General features: G+C 33.8%; 1 protein-coding gene across 3 annotated transcripts in view; it reads right to left on the bottom strand.

The window, feature by feature from the left end:
- Positions 1-1,973: 1,973 nt before the first annotated feature.
- LOC11444918 (general transcription factor 3C polypeptide 3) overlaps positions 1,974-21,576 on the bottom strand; it is a 37,762-nt gene continuing 18,159 nt past the window's right edge. The window contains exons 1-18 of one of the 3 annotated variants that reach the window (XM_024781853.2): positions 20,339-20,758; positions 19,415-19,520; positions 18,792-18,905; positions 17,909-18,090; positions 16,526-16,721; positions 16,172-16,420; positions 15,390-15,536; positions 14,225-14,303; positions 13,108-13,227; positions 12,873-13,039; positions 9,461-9,600; positions 7,323-7,446; positions 7,157-7,225; positions 6,957-7,083; positions 6,623-6,737; positions 6,296-6,486; positions 6,094-6,206; positions 1,974-2,621 (exon numbers count right to left, since the gene is read on the bottom strand). In XM_024781853.2, coding sequence (XP_024637621.1) covers positions 2,319-2,621; positions 6,094-6,206; positions 6,296-6,486; positions 6,623-6,737; positions 6,957-7,083; positions 7,157-7,225; positions 7,323-7,446; positions 9,461-9,600; positions 12,873-13,039; positions 13,108-13,227; positions 14,225-14,303; positions 15,390-15,536; positions 16,172-16,420; positions 16,526-16,721; positions 17,909-18,090; positions 18,792-18,905; positions 19,415-19,520; positions 20,339-20,673 — 2,877 coding nt within the window. In that variant the 5' untranslated portion in view covers positions 20,674-20,758 and the 3' untranslated portion in view covers positions 1,974-2,318. Of the gene's footprint in view, positions 2,622-6,093; positions 6,207-6,295; positions 6,487-6,622; positions 6,738-6,956; positions 7,084-7,156; positions 7,226-7,322; positions 7,447-9,460; positions 9,601-12,872; positions 13,040-13,107; positions 13,228-14,224; positions 14,304-15,389; positions 15,537-16,171; positions 16,421-16,525; positions 16,722-17,908; positions 18,091-18,791; positions 18,906-19,414; positions 19,521-20,338; positions 20,759-21,576 lie in introns of those variants that run through there. The other 2 variants (XM_039834015.1, XM_039834014.1) reach the window with 2 other exon arrangements.

The following is a 21,576-nucleotide window of genomic DNA, read 5'->3' as shown; positions in this document are numbered from 1 at the left end:
TAAAAACATTTTATGTGTGACCCATTTATTTATGTTGTGAGAAGACAGTGACCCATTTATTATCACTTAATTAGATAAGGGTTAAATATGTTTTTAGTCCCTACATTTTAATAAATGTTTTTAAAATCCCTATATTTTTCCTCCGTCAGTGCAATTGGTCCCTGCCATCAGTGCCATGTTGATGAAACACAGGCCATCATAACAAGTTCAACCCCACCCCACCAAATCTCCACCACAACACCTTCCACACCCGCAACAACAAGCGCTTTCAACGACAACATCATCGCTTTCGGCCTCCAAATCTTCCCCTCTAAACCAACATTTTTCACCGGAAGCGTGACGAACACCAGCGATCCGTGTCTACGATGCTGCGGAGAAAGATCGTGGTGAAGTTATAGAGAAGTTCTCCGCCGAGATTGAACCGCCAACATCGGCATCAAGTTAATAATTTGACAGCAGGGACTATTTACGCTAACGGAGGAAAAATGTAGGGATTTTAAAAACATTTATTGAAATGTAAGGACTATTCTCAAAATCGTGCAAAATGTAGGGACCAAAAACATATTTAACCCATTAGTTAATTTCTATATGCCGTCAAATAATCAAAACCAATCATGTATATTTGATTTGTAGTATAATAATTATTAGGGGTTAAATGCTCTTTTGGTCCCTTAACTATTTAATTGATATCGCTTTGGTCCCTTAACTAAAAAAAAGATTGTTTGAGGATTTTAAGTGTTTTTTTAGTCTCGTTTTGGTCCCTTCTGTTAGGTTTCCGTTAGGGTTTTAAAAAAAAGTTAACTCCTGGACACGTGTCACCTTGTCATTGGCTCTGAGTTTTTTTTTACAAAAAAAAAATTATTATTATTTTTAAAAAAAAATCCCAGAGCCAATGACAAAGTGACACGTGTCCCAGAGTTAACACGCGTCACCTTGTCATTGGTTCTAGGAATTTTTTACAAAAAATAAAATATATATTTAAAAAAAGTTAATTTTTTTTTATAAAAAAAAAAACTCAGAGCCAATGACAAGGTGACACGTGTCCACACTTAACGTTTTTTTATTAAAACTAACGGAAACCTAACAGAAGGACCAAAACGAGACTAAATTTTTTTTTTAAAATCCTCAAACAATCTTTTTTTTAGTTAAGGGATCAAAGCGATACCAATTAAATAGTTAAGGGACCAAAAGAGCATTTAAGCCTAATTACTATATTTTAAGTCAAATAATTAAAAAAAGAAAGTCAAATATTTTAAATTTTAAGGTATTTAAAAAAGGAAGCTCTTAAACAAAAAAAACAAAAAAGGAAGTTGGTTGGGGAGGAAAATGTCATCCATTTATCACTTATTCATTAGTTTGATTAAGATAAAAGATCAAGATAATTCATTTTCTGATATACCTATCGTTAGTTCAGACAAAGACTTCCAGATATACCCTATTGTTGGTTCAGACAAAGACTATATTTGAGTATATATACAAAACCCTTGTGTAACGAGTTTCGTTCATGTTCCCCAATTTTTATTCTTCTTTTTGAGGGACGAAGCCTTATGTTGCAATGGGGAAAGCTTTAGCTCTCCCAAAAGTTATTTTTTTTTTATTTGAATAGGGTAGTATATTTAGTAATTAACTATTCCAATAATATATATTTAACCACCATAAGTAAGTTTATTTGTAAAAAATTAGTAGAAATTAAAACATTAATGGATATCTACTTGTTTCATGGATGAATATCACCTTATTTTGAAACTTTTGATCATTAAGCAATTACAAAAAGAGATTTATTAACGACAAAAACTATCAAGACAACATTCAATTTTTTTATATGTTTGGCCCCCTCGTCCACAGATGGCTAGCTTCGCCGCTGTTCTTTTTCATAAATGAATTTCTTAGTTTTTGATTGAAACTATTTTTAATTTTTTTTACATTGACTGTAATTAATTGATATTGTAAAAAAAAATATTAAACCGACTATGTACTAAACTGAAAACTTAATAGCAACAATACTATTACAAAATCAAAACTAATAATCTCTAAATTGCATTCCTTCACTTTAGAGGAAGGCATATAAAAAAAACTGACGTCAAAATATAGAGCAAAGATCATGAAAAATATAACACCAAACACTTCAGCATGTCTTTCAATCATTGCTGCTGGGTGCTTACTCTGACGCAATAATGATAAATTAACACCACCAACCATATACTAACTAAATAAATATATTACATATCATGTTTCTAATTTTGTATGTATAATATAATATAATAGAAATCCCAATAAAACCCTGAAGATAATTTGCAGTTTGTAAGGATCATGTAACCTCAAACGGAACAATAATCTTTCAAAACTTGTCTAGCAAGATCGAGAGCACCACTCTTTTTGTAAATTAAATGTAGATTGTAAGCTGCCTCTCTGCGAAGGTCACAGTAACCAGGTTTGTGATTTTCATTGACGTCAATATTCTCATTTTCAAATTTTGGAATTGGATAGTCTCTCTCCTTAATAGCAATCACCTTCTCATAATATATTGCTGCCAGTGTTACAAGACCAACATGATGGTATGCGCGAGCTATGTTATATAAAGATTCCTGCAAGGCTGGGCAATCAATTAGTTCAGTAGATTCCTGCAAGGCATGGCAATCAGTCAGTTCAGTTTTACCTTATTAATGTATAAAATAAAGTAAAAAACTCATGACAAGAATCAACCAGCTGTAAGTTTTTTATCTGATAAACTACCACAAATATTTTGATGTGCATTTATTCAAGGATCCACAAGGTGAAATTTCAGCAGTTGACACATTCCAACAAATCTAAGAAACTGTCAACTTAATTAGAATGTAGAAACCAACTCAAAATATTAAATCATGATCAAATTCTATCATTGGAGATATTAAATGTTTTGAGATGCAGTCATTTAAATTCTATCAGTCCCCAGTGCTGCTGGTGCTGATATCTTTTACCCATTCAATTACATTTACCTACTGAATCCCTTTGGGTGAAAGGGCTAATCTTTATTATTAGAAAAAACAAAGAAAATTGACAATATGAATAGGAGAATTTAAACAAGTAATATGGAAACCAATCCTAGGAGATAATCTAAATACTTTAAGATTAGAAATTGATCATAGGAGATAAACTATAAAAGTCAAAGATATTTTAACCCCCCCCCCAATCAAGCTTAAGCTTACTCAACCTAAGCCTGATCTTCTTAATCTTGATAAAGAAAACATTACATTTTGCTGCATGTAGAATTAATGGTTGGGAAGGCAACTTAGGGATGCTACAGAAGTCGGGTAGAATTGTTATAAAGATAAGTTGGACAGATAGATGGCATGATCTTAAGTCGGAAATTTTTTAGGCAGGCAATTATGCAAAGATAGACGCCCTTCTCAAAACCATATTTATAAACTTTAAACCAATAATATAGTAGACCCAAATATTTAAACCAACTCTTAAAACCGTTTCTCCTACAAAGGCCACGTCAGTGCATCTGGGACAAAGGCTGAAGCTAGTGCATTTGGGACGAAGGATGAGGCCAAGGCAGTGCATCTTGGAACAGGATGAGTAGTGCATTGGGAAAAACGCTGAGGCTGAGGCCAAAGCATCTCGGATAGAGAGCCTGGCTAGAGTGAGTCATATCCAACAAAAGTCACCATCAAAATGCCCATCGACGGGAAAGAAGACATAACCAAAATGATCATTAGTGGGAATCAAAGACGTTGATATGATCATTAGTGGGAATCGAAGATTTCAATAAAATAAAGTCTGAACACAATTTGTTAAAGTTAAGAATCTTTAGATATTCCTTTAATTGTACAACTTCCTAGATTGATTGTAATTACTCCTATATTCAACTTCCTAGGCTAGTGATTAATTTAGCATTTAATGCATTTATTGTAAAACCATTATATATACAAGGTGTGTGATCTCATTAGACACACAACTTACACAAAATTTACATATCTTTACACAACTGTTATTACAATCCAAAACTTTTGTGAACTTTTCAGCAGAATGGTGACGAGACAAGTCACGGAGGATCAAACCAGGCTCTAGAAACCATGTTGAAGTTATGAGTTTTGGACAAAGGGAGGAGACAAATGATAGGTCTTAGGAATTGTGGTTAGGCCTAACACGACCTCACAAAACCGGCTTGTGAGGTGAAGACGCCCCTAATTATAAACACTTGTTCAGGCAATCTCTCATCCAATGCGGGACTCTTAACAATAAGAACTTAGAATACTATTGTTAATAACTTGATATTGATTTAATATAAAAGACTAAACACTAACATCTATTTATAGGGATATAAAACTCCTAATCTTAAATAAATAAAAACATCAAGAGACAAATCATGATACTACCTCCGTCCCTAATTATAAGACCCTTTTGAGAAATTTTTTTGTCCCTTTTTATAAGACCCTTTTGGTATTTCCAAGTACATTAATTATTTCTTTACCAAGATACCTTATTTATTTTGCATCTTTTTCTTCAATCAACAATAAATATTATGTTGAAAACATAAATTAACTCGCTCTCTTAAGGATAAAATTGTAAAAACAATAGTAATTACATACAAATTTAATGCTACAACCAACTTTCTTAATCTCTGTAATTTTTGCAAAAGGCTCCTATAATTAGGGACGGAGGTAGTAATAACTACTCCCTCCGTCTCACAATAATAGTCTCTTTAGCATTTTTTTTTTCTTCTCAAAATAATTGTCTCTTTAGAATACCAATACAACATTTATTATTTTTTTTCCCATTATTATACCCTTATTTATTGAATTTCATCAAACTTAACTAACTGCAATTAATAAGGGTATTTTAGTAAATGATATTAATTTTACCATTGAAATCAACACAATCAATCATTTCCTTAATAATCGTGCACAAACATTAAACGGCTATAATTTAGAGACGGAGACAATAAGTGATATGAAAACTAATCATGGGAGATATTCTAAGATTAGAATCTGATGTTAGGACTTATGAGATAAACCAAGATAATATCAAAGTTATTTTGATATATTTCATATATTCTAACAGTCCAAGCATTTATAAAAAAAAAAACAGTCCAAGCTCTACATGTAGGGGTGATATTATAACACCTGCATTTGTCCACGCAGGAAATGTGTCTCGAATTTTCTCCAACACTCAATCCTTTATTGTGAAATCAATGAGGGTCGTACACTTTGGAAATGTGTCTCATATAAAGTGGTGGGACCCATATGGATTTCACCCAATAAAAGAACGAGTGCTTAAGAGTGTTAAAAAAGGGAGTGTTCCTAGTACACCTCTTAATAAGGGATATATTGGGAAAAAAAGAGCAATAAATGCGTCTAGAAATTTGTAGGGCTTATATTTAGGGACAAACAAATCTTCTGAAAGGGTCTTATAGTTAGGAATGGAGGAAGTATTTCTATTTTAACTTTTCTATGGCTTCCTTTATTATGTACATCGTATCAAGAACTTGAAGTGCTAACCATGGCTTTTGCCACCTAAATTCTAGAGACTTTCTCACACCCACCCTCCTCCTCCAACTCAATGGGAAATTCCTTCTCCTTCCAAACCACCTTTGGTGAATTCAATGCCTTAGGCGAACCAAGTGCTGCCTGCATCAGCCCTATCAACCTCTCTGCAAACTTGTGAAAACTCTAGTGACAAGAACTTTCTCTTGTGGAAGCAGCAAATTGAGCTAGTTACTAGTTATGAAGGGTCATCGCCACCATAGGTACTTGGTTAATTCCCACCAAAATTTCTTATCATCGAAGACAAAGACATCAGCAAGGAAAATCCAACATATAGTAGCTGTGGGGAATAGGACCAAATATTGTTGTCTTGGCTACAATCCAACCCTTCAAAACCAATACTCACAAGAATTATAGGCAGCTTACATTCTTTTTGCAGTTTTGGGATCAGTTTGATGACCAAATTATAAATGCTAGATAAGAACTATAATATGTTGTAAATGAGCCGAAACAACCCACTGTATAAATAAATCTTGTTCCTCACTGTTCTTACATTTATTTATTTAAGTAACGAACATTTTCTTCTTAAACGTGCACAAGGAAATTCATGAAATTGAAAACAAACCTGGCTGTTCTTACAGATCTCCAAATTATTGTAGAGGAATGCTAAACCTTGTACAACACACTGATGCTTATTTTGAAGTCTGAAACCCAGCGCCAAGTTGATCAAGGCCGTTCCTAAGAAACATTGATGAATAACAGTTCAATTTCTGCTTGTTCTTGGCTAAGAAAGCACAATATAAAAAGTGTGAAATGAAAGAGCATACCAACACAAAGATTAACCAATGGATTCTTGGGCAAAAGTTTATAAGCTTCAAGGTATTTCCTTGCCGCGTCTTGATGATGGCTACATAAAGTAAACTGATGCGCAGAAATGAGGATAGGAGGCACAGAATCCACATATTTTTCTTGCATATCACGTAAAAATTTGTCATGTCTTGTATCTCGGTTTTCCAATCTATCAAACAGGATAAAAACAAGCAAACAAAATTATAGAAGAACCGGGTTCTACGTTTACTTTAGACCATAACTGTCCTACAAAAGAAAACGTATGAGCCAAACTAACGTCTGGTTACTTGCATCTACAAATTAACCTCGAGATGACCTTGTAGTAGCAATTCCAAGCTGCAACACTCTGTGCATGTTGTTTAACAATGCCTTTTACACAATCAAAACCTTGTTTAGGATCTGGGGTGCTGTATGCCATTTCTGTGAACACAAAATTGCTTGGTCAGCAAGATATGCATTATCCCACCCTAGAACAACAAATTAATTTATCTCTTCAAACTATCTAAAGCTAAAGAAGGGGAAACAAACAAACAAGCAGTTAATCCATTCAATTTTTATTTTGATTTCTTCAAACAAGAAAGTTGGAAGCTTGAAATCAATCTAGAAAGAAATACAATCTTGTTAGAGTTTAGAACTTACGAACTCCAAGAGATCGAAGCTTCTCATTCTTCTCAGCAGACAGAGAAATATGAGCCAATTTCAGAGAGAGATTGATAATCTCTAATGCTTCCCTATACATTTGCAAGGATGCTAATGCATTGCACAACTGTACATTGATATTAATGGATCAGACATTAAAAATTGAAGGGGATACAGAAAAAAGTGATAGAAGTACTAACATCAATGAGTAGCTGGTGATATCCTTCATCTTTGTGAAGATTACACAAGGGAGATTCTGTGTTTGGTTTCTGGAGACATACCACACAATATACAAAAAAATCTAGTTAACGCATTATCACTAACAAATGTACTACAACTGAAAGTAAACAACAACAAACAGATTACCTGAAGCTCATCATCCGAGTCATCACTTCGCCAGTCAATTCCAGAGGCCGCTGCCTCAGCTTTCCTTTTCTCCTTCTCAATTGCCTTTTCCTCAAGAGCCTTTTTTGCTCTGGAAGCCTTCAACCTGATTTAATAATACAATATAAGAGGAACTCTTTTGACTTTGTAAGCAGATGTAGTGAGGGCTAAGAACATGCAAAAATGTCCACTACACTAGACTATTCACCCTAAAATATTTTGTTCTGATACTTATAAAGGATTCAACGAAAATAACGACCATCGATCAGCGAAACATAGGTCCAAAATAGGGTACAAAAGTAGTTCATTGATACCTCAATTAAATTTGCAGAGATACACTCTCTCTCTCTTTCCTTCCCCTTCTGCCGTTGTGAGCCACCATAATGTTAGCAATGGTTGGGAAAATCGCACAACATTGAAGTGATTTGGCCAAGGTCACCTGAGACTGGGCATCAAACAAGTTCTTGGAGTAATTGAACGGGGCTAACAGTGGCTGAAGTGTTGTCACGGCAGCTCAGAGAGGCTAAGGTAGTATAAATTATAATACTCAACAAGTGCCAGATAACATCAGAAAGCAAACATAGGTTGGATAGCTCCAATTCACTTAGGTGCTTGCACCAGATGACTTGGGTATGGCCCCACTTAAAGTTCAAGTGGTAAATTACTGTTGAGAATCGGATAGTTTGTTGGCGATGATGAGGAGTTGGAGCTCAATAAGAGGGGGAAAATCTGTGCAGAGAGGAAGGACGAGAAAATATTGATGAGAGGATGCTCTAAATGGTTCTCTACATATCCTTTGTTTGCTTTTGGACAATGGTTTGTTTATAAGTTTATCCTGTATCCTCCATCTGATCTACTCTCCTTACTACATAATCTACAAGTCTTCTCTCTACATGCCCAAACCACCTAAGCCTTTTTCCACAATCTTTTCTACTAAAGGTGCTACCCCAACTCTCTCTCTCTGATGTTGTCATTTCTAATCCTATCCCCAACTCGCTCAAACTTAATGTTTGAGATTAAATTAGATTATACAGTCCATTCAGATATTTTTGGGGATCTGTTTGGAGTGAAGAAAAGTTGGGGATTGACTAGACAAGGATGTGCTTTAGCCATATTGGGAAAAACCCAAGTCCCACATCGGATAGATAAGACTCTTGATAAGAGTTTATAAAGAGGAGGCACTCTTCGGCTTGTAAACCGGTTTTGTAAGGATGAGTTTAGGCCTCAAATTTCAACAAGCCCCCATTTTTATCGGAGTTAGAAGCAAGGTAGAGTACAGCTTCCTTCTGGACTACTACAGAGAGAAGGACTGAATTATAACATTGGAACCACCTTTTTTTGTCATTAGATGAAATAGCTTATATTAGTGGTGCATCCTATAACCCACAGAAACACAGAGACTGTGCATGATACGAGTGCCATACAGATTTTGGCAAGGGGATCATATAACTAAGAAAATATAGAGTATAGTAATTGTCTAGCCGAGAGGCTATATTCAATTAAATCATTTAAAAAAAATCAAAATGAATTATTTTGGCATAATAAATTAATAACTCTCTTATAAGTTATAGTATATATAGACTAAACAATCATCAACAGAAATATATTAGCTAAAACTATTGGGAAAAACTGAAGTCCCACATAGAATAGATATAAGGCCTGATTAGAGTTTAAGACTGGCACCCGTCACCATACATGCCGGTTTGTAACAATGAGCTAGACCCAGGATAAAAACCGAATATTGTATCAGAGCCTATCGTTCTGGGCCACCCACCATTTATATTTATGCACCAAGTCTAATAGTGCTACGTGTGAGGAAGTGTATTGGGAAAAACTCAAGTCCCGCCTAGAATATTGATAAGGCCTGATTAGAGTTTATAAAGAGTGGCACCCCTCACCTTACAAGCCGGTTTTGTAAGGATGAGTTAGGCTCAATATAAAAACCTAATAAGAATCAATCATCAAATTAATCACCTCTAATCAAGGGTCAACGGTAAATCATCTTTCTTTAATATTTTTATACTCAACTCAACAACATTAGGTGATAGATAATAGAGTAACTGTGCATACAATGCAAAAGTACAATTAGGAATGTGATTAATGTGAGAAACAACACTTACCGATCAGATGATGTGGCTACTGCCTTGAATCCTCGAAATACACTATCTGTTTCCGGAGCAGCAAGTTTTTCTACCCTTTTAAGAAGATCACTTGTGGAGAGACGCTTCTTCTTTGATTTGCCAGGTAGCAACAGTTTTCCCTACAGCAACAATCAGTAAGAATGCATTCGGTTTTTTTTTTTTTTAATGAAAGTAGTAGTTATAAAAGCAGGAAAAAAGAGTACATATTGGGAGAAGGCAAGAAATCCCATAGTATTCAAAAACAAACTGCAAAAACTGACTTCAAATAGCTGAATAATGGAAACAACATGGTCGATCTTACACATATTCAATAAATATAAAATGTTTAGTAAATACAACATTCAAGGTCTGACCAAAAAAAAAAAATACAACATTCAAGGTAGTCAAGATCGTAAATCCTGGCATCGTAACACAGATTGTAAGTTCCTATGATAAATATTAAAATATATTTTAATATAAACATATGATGATATAATTAATTAATAGTATAAAAATGTAACTATAATTTCAGTTAGAATATATTTAATAGTTTATAGTTATTTTACCATCAATGTTTTAATGTTTTGTATATTTAATTGTTATTATAAGGAAATTAATTTTCTAAAATAAACATAATATTACCTCCGTCCCTAAATATGAGACCTTTCAGGCAAAATCACAGGTATTAAGAAAGTTGGTAAGAGTATTAAATTTGTTTGTAATTACTATTGCTTTTACAATTTTATCCTTTAAGAGAGAGATTTAGTTTATATTTTCAACATAATATTTATTGTTGATTGAATAAAAAGATGTAAAATAAATAGGGGTATGTTGGTAAATAAATAATTAATGAACTTGGAAATACCAGATGGATCTTATAAAAAGGGACAATTTTTTTTCTTTCTCAAAAGGATCTTATAATTAGGGACAGAGGTAGTAATAGTTTAGTTTTTTTTTTTAAAGTACCTAACAGTTTTTTCTTTTTCCAATTACATTGCCTCTCCCTCGTTTATGAGAAAAATACTTTTTGGAAATTAGGCAGTTTTTTTCTTCTCCCTAGAATAGTTTTGTTTTTTTCCAAAAGAACTACTCACTCTATTCCTAAATACTTACCCCAGTTGACCACTTTACACATGCCAATCACAACTTTGACCATTATTATTGTAGTAATTATCTATAACTGACGAAAAGACTTTCTGCTCTTTTTATCGCGCTAACTTTTGAAAATTATGAACGTTGTTTTTTTATGAAATTTTAATTTTGATTAAAAGTAAAAATATAAATGTTTTTTGTTTTCAAATTACAACAAATCAAGATTGTCTACTTCAATGAAACCAACAATATAAAAAAAAATCTAAATTCTTATTTTTTTAATCACACCAACAACAATCTTTATTATAGAAAAAGTTGTTGTTTAAGAGTATAATTGGGATAATGAAAAGGTAAGTGTTAGATACAATCATCTAGTTTGCTACACTTTTTAAATGATAAAGGAAAAAACTTAACATTTGTGTTTGTTACACTTTTATTTTAAGGGTATGTTAACCGGTGCCTCTAGGGCATTGGTTAAAGAACCCAAAATAAGAAAGTTTTAAATTAAAAGTAATACTTTTTAAACTTTTAATGAGTTGATTGCACAAGTTCCAACGTGATGTTACTATATTTGCTTCCTTAACCAGTGCCCCGGGGTTCTGAGCCGAGGCACTGGTTAACATTTCCCTTATTTTAATATTTAAATTTATTCTTCTAGTTTGTTACACTTTTTAAATGATAAAAGGAAAAAATTGGACATTTGTGTTTGTTACACTTTTATTTTAATATTTAAATTTATTCCTATCTATTTGTTACATGTTTTATTTGTATTGAAAACCGAGGGTATTTCTGGAAGGAAAAAAAAATCCAGCCCAAAAGAGTTGAAAGGGGTTGTTTTCTTTATATATAGTATAGATAAAAAGTTATATTTTGAAAATATTCATTGAAACAAATCGACAAACATCTTATATACTAACATTTGTATTTATATATATAAAAAAAAAGGCAGCCCGGTGCACTAGAGCTCCCGCATATGCAGGATCTGGGAAGGGGTCCCACCATTTGTATTTATATATTAGTAAAAAAAAAATATGGTCAAAGTAGGTTATGTGAACAGTGCACATGGTCAAACTGCGACATGTCTCAACGGTTCAGACAACTCACTTGTTTGGTCTGCATAACAAGCTTTTTCTGAAAAAGACCAAAAAAAAACCTGTTTAGACACTAAGGAGCAGATGGAAATTAAAAACCTGTTTAGACACTAAGGAGCAGAGGGAAGTTCACAGAGGCTAGAGGAAGACACATGCAAATGAAGGAGAGAGGGTCTGAGTTAGAGACTTAGTTGAGGGAGAAAAAGTTTGGGATTATGTAGCACAAGAATTTAGGGATTTTCTTATTAACGAAGCTGGTTTAAAGCAACGGGGTCACGGATCAGGCCCACAAACCCGGCTGCTTTATATACTTCTTGAGGTCACATAACTCGATTGATCTCACGAGTTTATGACTTTTTACGGAGATCCTACCCGTGCCTACCAATTTCCGATTCTGCTTAGTCACGAACTCAAGCAAGACTTCCACGATCGTGGGAGCATAGGGGGCATATCTAACGAGAACCAACTTGATCTAGTGAGAACAAAAAAGACTAGTCAATTCATGACTGTGATAAGATCACCTCCTTACACCTAAGGAGCTAGGGATCCAAATGGAAACTGCTGAAATTTATGGTACAGGTATGAATAGGATTAAAAGAAATGGGAATACGGGATGTCCTGCCGTTATATGCCAGTTCCCTCAAAACGAAGTCCAGGTTTGCTCCATTTAATAAGTGGACCCCACAAATGGGTCCCACTAATTTATCAAAATGGATAGTAGATAGATGCAGCCTAAATAGAAGACCTTTCCTTTGCATGATTTTATCAAAACAAAATCCAACTGACCGACCATCCATAACATAACATTCTCAAATTAACTTTAATAACCAAAAACTTGATATTACTTGCTCAATTAATTGCAAAACTAAAACATATAGCCCTTCTTGAAGCATGATTATCATCAACCTAAGGTTTCACTAGCTAGCAAACAACAACAAAAGTCTTTTCCCACAAGGAGGGAGGATGCCAGTTTATTTTTCAAAACCATCATCTAAAACCAATAAATGCAACTAATTGACAAGTCTCCAGCTGAACCTTTTTAACAGAGCAACTAATTTTTTAAAGATCAAGGTAAAATCATTAGTTTTTTCAAAAAGTTAAATTTGGACTGAGCATGCATGTACACAGGGGTGCTTGTGACCACCCGTATATCTATGTTCAGCTCTGTGTGTGAATGTGCTTGTATGAAAGCGAGAGTGTATGCATAAATATAGTTTTTCAAATTTTACCTTTCGTTTAGGAGTTGCAACATTCAAAGATTCACGTACTAAAGGGAAACATACATCCACAAAATCAGTAAGCATCCCTCTAATCTGAAATATGTTACAGAGCTTAAGTTTTATTCTCACATCAATCCACCATCTATTTGGCTTTTCAGAATGTGCTTCACCAGAGTCTGCAAGTACCTCAACATTAGTGTCTCCATGGAAGAACTTCAATCAGAAAGAAAGAAAACATTTTTACCAGTACCGGAATCCTTTGGAGGAGACAGCAAGGAAATGGCTTCATTTTCTTTCCCCTCCTCAACTAGAAGGGAAGCCAAAGTTATGCGCGCTTCAACATCATCTTGTAGTGTTTCTAGGACTGAAATAAAATCTTCATTAGAACTGAAGAATAGGAAAATTAAAAGAAAAAGAAAAAAAAGGGGAAAATAGTGGAAAAAAAAGTGAAGACTATTTCAAGCAGAATAATAATCAGAAATCAAGAGTATTGCAGCATTGATCGTAAAATTGCAAGCCGTGCAGCACCAATACACCCTCTTTTGACTCTCTTTTTTCTGTTTCCTTTTTACTCTATCACAAAGCATATAGAAACAAAAAGGGGTCTCAAAGCTTCAAATAATTAACTTCAAAGAAAGAATATGCATGTCACCCGAGGAGCAACGAAGATTCTAGAAGATACAATAAAAAAAAATTAAGAACATTGGCCGCCATACTAGAACCTACAAATATACATGTCACTCAGGACTCAAAAGCTAAATAAATGAAAATGAAGTGCATTAGCTGCAAGACTTGAATCTTCTGAATACTCGAGAAAAAATCTCCAAGGGAAAGGTGGAAATGAAACTCAAAGATGTTGTTGGGAACTGTTTGAGATCACACACCGACTACAGATAAGGCCAAAGTAGTACTTTTCAGGCTTGAGGAATCCACACCTCTTGGTGTAGCTTTTTGAGTTAAGCTTAAAGCTCAAATTCTAAAAAGGTTTTAGAGCATATCCTACATCTATATTGGGTCACCACTGACCGTATTTGTCCACGCTCCGTATGTCCAATACTAGGGACATGAGGAGGTGTTGTTAGTTGTTGGACAACATGATCCTGAGCAGAGCTATGGTATGTTTGTGGCCAAGTAGTCCTTATAAGTCTTGGACAATCCTCACCTCTAGAGCTATAGCTTTTGAGGTAGAGGTAGGCCAAATTCCCAAATTTTAAAAGAAACGTTTATTTTAGAAGCTTCAGCACCAAATGGAAATGTTAGGGGAAAAGAAATTCATTTCGTGTATTGAAAAACAAGAGAAGAATAGTTCTCTTAAAGTATAATTTGCCTAAATTCTGTTGTTAATAAAAATAAAACCTTGCCTATGTAAAAAGAGATAATTGCTTGTTTCCTTTCTCCCAACGCTTGATAACATCTAGCAATTTTCAGATACAGAAGACCCTGCAAGAAAGAAATTAAATTTCAATGTCGAATTAACCTGATAGTACAATAATGATGATGAAAAATACATTAACCTGATTAGCCTAATATAACTAATATTGATTTTTTCTTTATATTTATATTTATAACTACTTACAAGTCAAGTTTGACACCCAGCAAGGGTGCCTCCCACTATTCTAGCTACCACTGTCCAATGTAGCACTCTCAACACCCCTGGCGCCCAGGACTATACATCTAAAGCATGTCACGGGTGATCTGACATATGGTGGCCCACCAAATCTAAAATAAGCTTTGATACTATCTTAGAATTTGGATTAAGCCTAACTCAACTCCACAAAACCGACTTTGTATGGTGAGTGTTGTCTTTCGCTGATAACCAATACTTTGGCCATACCACTATTGAATGTGAAACTCTCAACAAGTATATGGAATCATAATGAGCAAAAAAATAAATAAAACAAACACAATCAAATTGTAAACGATGAAGTTTTTCATTTTATCCAAATAAACAATGTGATTCCTCTAACATACCCTTCATCCCTCCAAAAGAATCGATCAATAATAATATCAGGCAGCAATAAAAATAGATTATGGGGGAAAACAAAGGAGATGATAAAATGCAAAATGAGGAGAGAGAAATAAATTTGTTGAAATAGATCTCTAGTTTTCATAACATTGACCTTCATCTATTATATTAAGATTATGATATAATGACTAAACGATCCTTATATTCCCCAATAATTAAACAATAAAATATTCATAAAAACTCCAGGTCACTAAACATTATGGCACAGAATACACAAGCTTCCAGCTTGTTAAAAATATAGAAACCTCTTCTTAAAAAAGTGTAAAATTCAACTACGACAAAACAAAACAAAACAAAACTAAAACCACCAATCTTGCCAAAATTGGCAACTAGCACTTAAAAGTCAAAACCCCATATGTCTTTTATTGACAGTTCCTAGAAGTCTGCAACGTATTAATCCTGGCAGATCTCTACTAATAAAATCAAGTTGACTGCAAAATCAAATTACCCGAATAAAATCAAAATAGAAAATTACAATTGATAGGAATGAGTTACCATACATCTTCATTTTTACTATTTCCTTCCAACATCTTAAAATAATTCAATGCAGAATTATAATGTCCAAGACCCATAAATGAGTCTGCGACCTCGGTGATCGACTCAACATGCTTGCTTGCATTCTCTGGTTTCAAATCATTGAAAAAAACCTGTTAATCATGTATAAATGTAAGTAATGCATACAAATAACGTAAAACCAAAATAAAATTCATAATTCTACATGCATTTCATCGTTGTATTAACTGAAGCTAATGAGAAAGAAAAAAAAAATGATATACTGACGAGCTTTGGAGAGGGGAATACAAAGACAAAAACCTAAAATATAATTTTCTTTGCTTTCACAAAAGAAAAGAAGAGTTTTTTAACTTGAAGGAAAAAAAGATAACAAGATAGAATACAAGAGGTATAATTAAAAAAACTGGAACAACAGGAAAAAAGTCTCCACAACATAAAAAAAATCAAAACCAATTATGAGAATCTCTTTCAAACTTCAGCAATGGTATACAAAATGGAGATAATTTTTGTGGATAATAACAAGCTTTGGTTACATTCAAACAATATTATCCATTAAACAGGTGGGAAAAAAAACAGCCACATGGAAAATTTGAACAACGTTACAAGTGTAAGTCTTTAAAACATTCAGACTTTGGAAGTGCTATACAGTATGGGCATATAATCATGGATAATAACAAGCGGTAGGAGAGAAAATCAAAGCAAATCGAGAAAGCCCAAACACAATACACCGAACAAAGTTAATTCAATCAGAAATATGCATGCAACGCACCTGAGCCATTTCCAAGTTTCCAAGATGAACATGGCAGATTCCAGCTTTAACTTTCAAATTTAAGGGCAATTCTTTTCCAACCACTTGAGATTGTTCTATGTACTGAAGTGCTCTGTCATGCGCCTTTATTTCCATCAATATGGCACCAAGTAGATCAACTACACTTGCATTTACTCCATCTGGTTTATTCTTCAGATAGTCTTCGAGAATGCAAATTGAGCGTTCAACTTGACCACACTTTTGGTAGTACTAAAAGTAAGCAGTAAAAATTCATTTAAATTTCAATATCAAAAGTCAACCGTCAAATATCTATTTGTATAAAAAAAATATGAGCTCAAAAGCATACGGACTAACCTTAGCTGCTGCTTTTAGTGCATCAACATTTTCACGACAAAGTTGATATACTTGTTCATATGCCTCAGCAGCTTTTTGATAATTTTGACTTTCAGCATAAAGCATTGCTTGATGACTCCTAAGACTACTATCTTGGGGATCTGCTTTTATTGCTTTCGAAATACAATAACTGGCTTGACCAATATCATCTTGTCCTCTGCATTTGAAAATGGTTCCCTACTTAGTAACTGCCCATTTCTTCCAAATATAAACTGATTGTTTAAAATGAAACCATGCACTAACATAGTTTTGTTAGAAAATGTAAGAGTAAATCATTTAGATCATTTTCTAGTTTCAGTTTAATCTCAAAGCTTGCTTAGCAAGACTCATTGTATGCCAGATGTGTGCCATTTATTGCTAGCTGTATGACAGGTCACCATAATCCTGAGTTAGTTACAGTGACATAGAGTTAGGAGTTTAAAGAGTGCATATATATATATATATATATATATATCAGAGTGCACCTCAATCTCATTGTATCAATCAGTTCTTCAGGAATTTCAGGAAAATAGATGAAATTCTATAGATTACGAGATCAGAGTGCACCTCAAATCACAAAGTTCTTTTTATCGAGTTTTTCAGAAATTTTCAATTGAAATTTGACGCGGGAAATCGTCGTCGGACGGAGGAATAACCATTACCGGAGTAAGGCGTAGCGGTGAGGTGTGCGGAAGATGAGGGAGGAGGAGGGGGATTTTCAGTTTCGGACGCTATAGATCGAACCAAGCTCTGATACCAAGATAAAGTGAAGCAAAACTGAGAAAAAGCTTCAAATTTTTATTGATGAAAACTGAAATTGTACATTCTGATTCTGTGTATTTGCAGAATCATATATTTATACTAGATATAGATACTATCCTGCATCACATCAGTTAACCTGCACTCGGTTAATTGAGGCAGTTACACCAAGCTGACAATCTATTTTAACATGTGACAAATAGACTAACCAGAAAATACTAACTAGATACTTCTCTTACATGAAGATATTAGATATATAGTAAAAAAATTATTAAGTGGTTAATCTAATTATGCAATAGGGTAGTTATATGTTAAAGCAGTTATTTAAGAGTTACGTAAATGTATTTGGGATAATTATAGGGGATATTTGGGCAGTTTAGCACACCTTTTCTTTTGTTTTGACTGAGAACTATTTTCTCAGAGGAGAGCCTCAGCTCTGAGATTGGCAGAGAAGTTGATCTACTACATCTATGTGTTGTTTACTCGATTGAATTCAATAAGTTTCTGTTATAAACCTTATCATTTTTAGAGTGATACAGCTGAATACTTCCAGAAAAGTAACTTTCAAGAAAAAACAATGGAAACAAAAACGAATAACCATCTTACATGGACCACACATAAAGCGTCTTCCAAAGAGTTGGATCTTTTGGAGTCAAATGAGCAGTAATCATGTAAAAACCCATTTCATTTTCGTGATCCCCAATTGCACCATGGACAAGTCCAAGGGTGTGATACGAGTCAGGTAAATTTGGCTCCAGCCTGACAACTTCATGCAATACAGATATAGCCTGCAAAAAAACCAACATAGCATTGTATAACTAATTTTCAAAAACCAAACATAACAATATTATGTTAATGTATAGCAAGCTTAAACAAACACACAAACTGTGCAAAATCAGAAAAATTTAACATCAAGCTTTAATGCAATCTAACATTAACTGTTCCGCTTCTTATTATGAAAGTTGAGCCAAATAAAAATTGGTACTCTTAGAAATTTGTGTTGGGTCTAACTCAACCCTACAAAACCGGCTTGTAAGATAAAAGATGTCTCTTACTCGTACATACTTTTTAAGGCTAAATCACATCTGTTCAGGGACTCGACCTCTCTCACGCCTAGGACTCAAGTGGTCTTATAATGGGTGTCCCGATGGATTTTAGATAGGCACATAAACCATCTTATATTTTCATGATTGTAAGAGCTTTTCCAGTTAAATAAATACATTGTCACCTAGAAATTTCAGGGTTCTATCAGACTTTTAACAAGTACTGTTCAAAAAGCATTTCAGTAGACAAGGATGCAACTAGTACTTGTGTGTTGTTGTTGGAGGAAACTTTTTCTCTTCGAAAAGGTAAACATTGTGTTGTAGCAAGATCAAAAGTGGGTTCGCATGAATACATAATCAATTTGATGAACTTGAATTTTGATATAATCGGAACAACAGACTTGAATGCCAAAACCTATAGATTGCTAGATCACAAAATAATGTACCATTTTATGACGGCCATTTGCATAGTGAACGTGGGCATCACCCAACATCTGCGATATCTTTTCGTCAAGTTTCTTCTTTGATCCTTTTTGCCTACCTCTTTTTTTTGACCTCTTCTGGAATATAAACAATATTGGAAAGGTGAATGTAGTTATGATAAAGGCAAATAATAAAGCGAATCCATAACATGTAATTGAGAATGTTCATCTTTTTCACACTCTCATCTAAATGCTTTCAAAAGAAAAATATACAATCAGCAAGCAAAGGACCAAAAGCTTACAAAAAAAGAGGTATAAAAGTAAACTAGTAAAGATCTCACATCTAAAGCAGAAAATTTATGAAAACAAGGAATAAGAAAAACATAAAAAAAATTGCAGCAGAGTCACCTGCCATGTAAAAAATGAAAATTCTCTAGAAGAAGCTAGGATTGGATGACTGTAATCGGCATGAATGTAAACAGTTTTCTTCCAAAAATTATAATATAGCAAATGCCTCAATCACCAATGCCCATTCCATTGCTAGTCTAAAACTTACAAACTACACTTAAAGGAATTAATGAATGCTGCACTGGCAACTCTCTTATCAAAATGTTGCATAATTGTGATTGAACATGTGTACATCATACCTTTCTTGGTCTCTTGCCCTCTCCAAAATTTATAAATTCCTCAACCTCAGCTGGGTTTACCCCAAAAATATCATCTTCCCCTGCCTTCTTAGAAGAAGTCTCTTCACTGCATTTAGAATCATTCAATACAAAAAATGTGTCAAACATATATAAATTAGTGCTACAGCAAAAACAAACTGTATCCCACTAACCGAGGTCAGCTACATGGATCAAATTACGCCATATTGTTCAATTGTAAATCATATTTGGATCCAACTCATTAATCTCTAAATCTTTCATAATTGCTTTGTTTTTAATGACAAATGTTAATATGTTAATTGTTATGTACTTATGTTGGTATTTTTCTCCTTGCCATGACCTGAACACTGAACCCTTAACTCCTTTAATCACTTAGCTCAAACCAGTTGAGATACACAACACCCCCCCACCATAAGAGTTTGTACATGGATCAAATTACGCAATAATGTTCTATTGAAGACCGTATTTGGATCCAACTCATTAATCTCAAAATCTTTCCTAATTGCTTTTTTTTAATGACAAATGTTAGTATGTTAATTGTTATGTTAATATTTTTCTCCTTGTCATGACTTGAACACTGAACCCTTAACTCCTACAATCCCTTAGCTCAAACCAGTTGAGATACGCAACACCCCCCAACAGCAAGAGTTTCTCTTAAAATTTTTGTACATCTTCATTTGCTTCTAATGATGATTTGACTATCCTCCATCTGATCTACTTTCTTAACTAAAAGTTTTCTCTATACACCACCTAAGCCTATCTTCCACCATCTTTTCTACTACACGTTTTCTCAGTAATTACATGTGCTGTGTCCAACCCGGACAAATGTCGGATACGCCGGGTTTATCATTCATGCAAAACATGTGCAACCCTAGAGAAATTAGAAAAGATGAAGAAGTTAGTTACCGGTGAGGTTGCAGGGGTAATTTTCGCTTTCTGTTATCGAGAGCTCGGTATTCGATGGATTTCTGATGGTAATCTTTAAATTTCTGGTACAAATTAACACCGGAATCATTGTTACGAACGAAGTCTAAAGGATTTACACCGGCGCCGAAGATAAATTGATCATCTTCATCCACAGTATCGTTTTCTTCTTCTTCTTCTTCTTCTTCATTCTCTGACGCGTCTTCTTCTTCTTCTCCGGTCTCTTCCACACCATACTGTGTGTCTTCATTGGCATTGTCGCTGTCTTCTACCGCCCTTGGATGATCCTCCTCCTCCTTCTGGTTAATCTCTTCCATTCTACTGAGTGGAAAACTATCAATTGAAGAACCAGAGAGAGTGATGTGAAGAACCCTCGAAAAAAATTAGTAATAAAACGGAGAGTGTGTCGAGTTAAGAAGTTTTTTTTTTATTATTATTTATTAATTATTTTCTCTAGGAGATGCATTGGATTAGGAGTTTAAAAGATTATTTTAATAAATAAAAAATTAAAATTTTAAAAGATTGTGTGAAATTGTATTGATTTTGTGAGATTTTAAAAGATTTTTTATGTAAAAGATTTTATACACTCAAGATTTTAAAAGATTTATTACACCAACTTTTAAGGATTTCAAAGGATTCAATGAATTTTAGAGGAAAAAGAACAAAATTACATGTGTGAATGATAAAAATAATGAACAAATAAATTCTAGCGTTTGAATAAAAAAATAAAACCAATAAAAAAATTCTTTTACTATTGATTTTCAAATTTTAAGAATTTTATGGATTTTATAAGATTTTAAAGGACTAAAAAACACTCTAACACATTATTCTCAATACACATTTTTTATTCGTTAAAAATGTTATTCCCACAAAATTCAGTTGTACATATTTAAAATTATGTCAGCACCTACAAATCTTTCAAAAAAAAAAAATATTGTGTCAGTCATTACAAATCGGTCGAGTTTACACGAGTTTATCGAGTGTTAACTCAGTCAAACTCGTTAAACCTTCCAATTTTACCAGAAACCGAGTTTACCTCAGAGTTAACACGACTTTTTGTACCTAAAAACGTAAACTCGGTAATCTCAGAGAGTTAACACTCAATTTGCGGAACATTAATTACAACATACTCTCTATCATAATATTCTCAATACAATTTTTTACTTTTTTATGAGATAGAGAGACTGAAAGAGGAGGGATGAGAGATGAGAGAGAGAGAG

Source organism: Medicago truncatula, chromosome 4, assembly GCF_003473485.1.
Source record: "Medicago truncatula cultivar Jemalong A17 chromosome 4, MtrunA17r5.0-ANR, whole genome shotgun sequence".
NCBI lineage: Eukaryota > Viridiplantae > Streptophyta > Magnoliopsida > Fabales > Fabaceae > Medicago > Medicago truncatula.
Note: the sequence above shows the minus strand (reverse complement) of the source record. Positions and strands in the feature narration are given on the sequence as shown.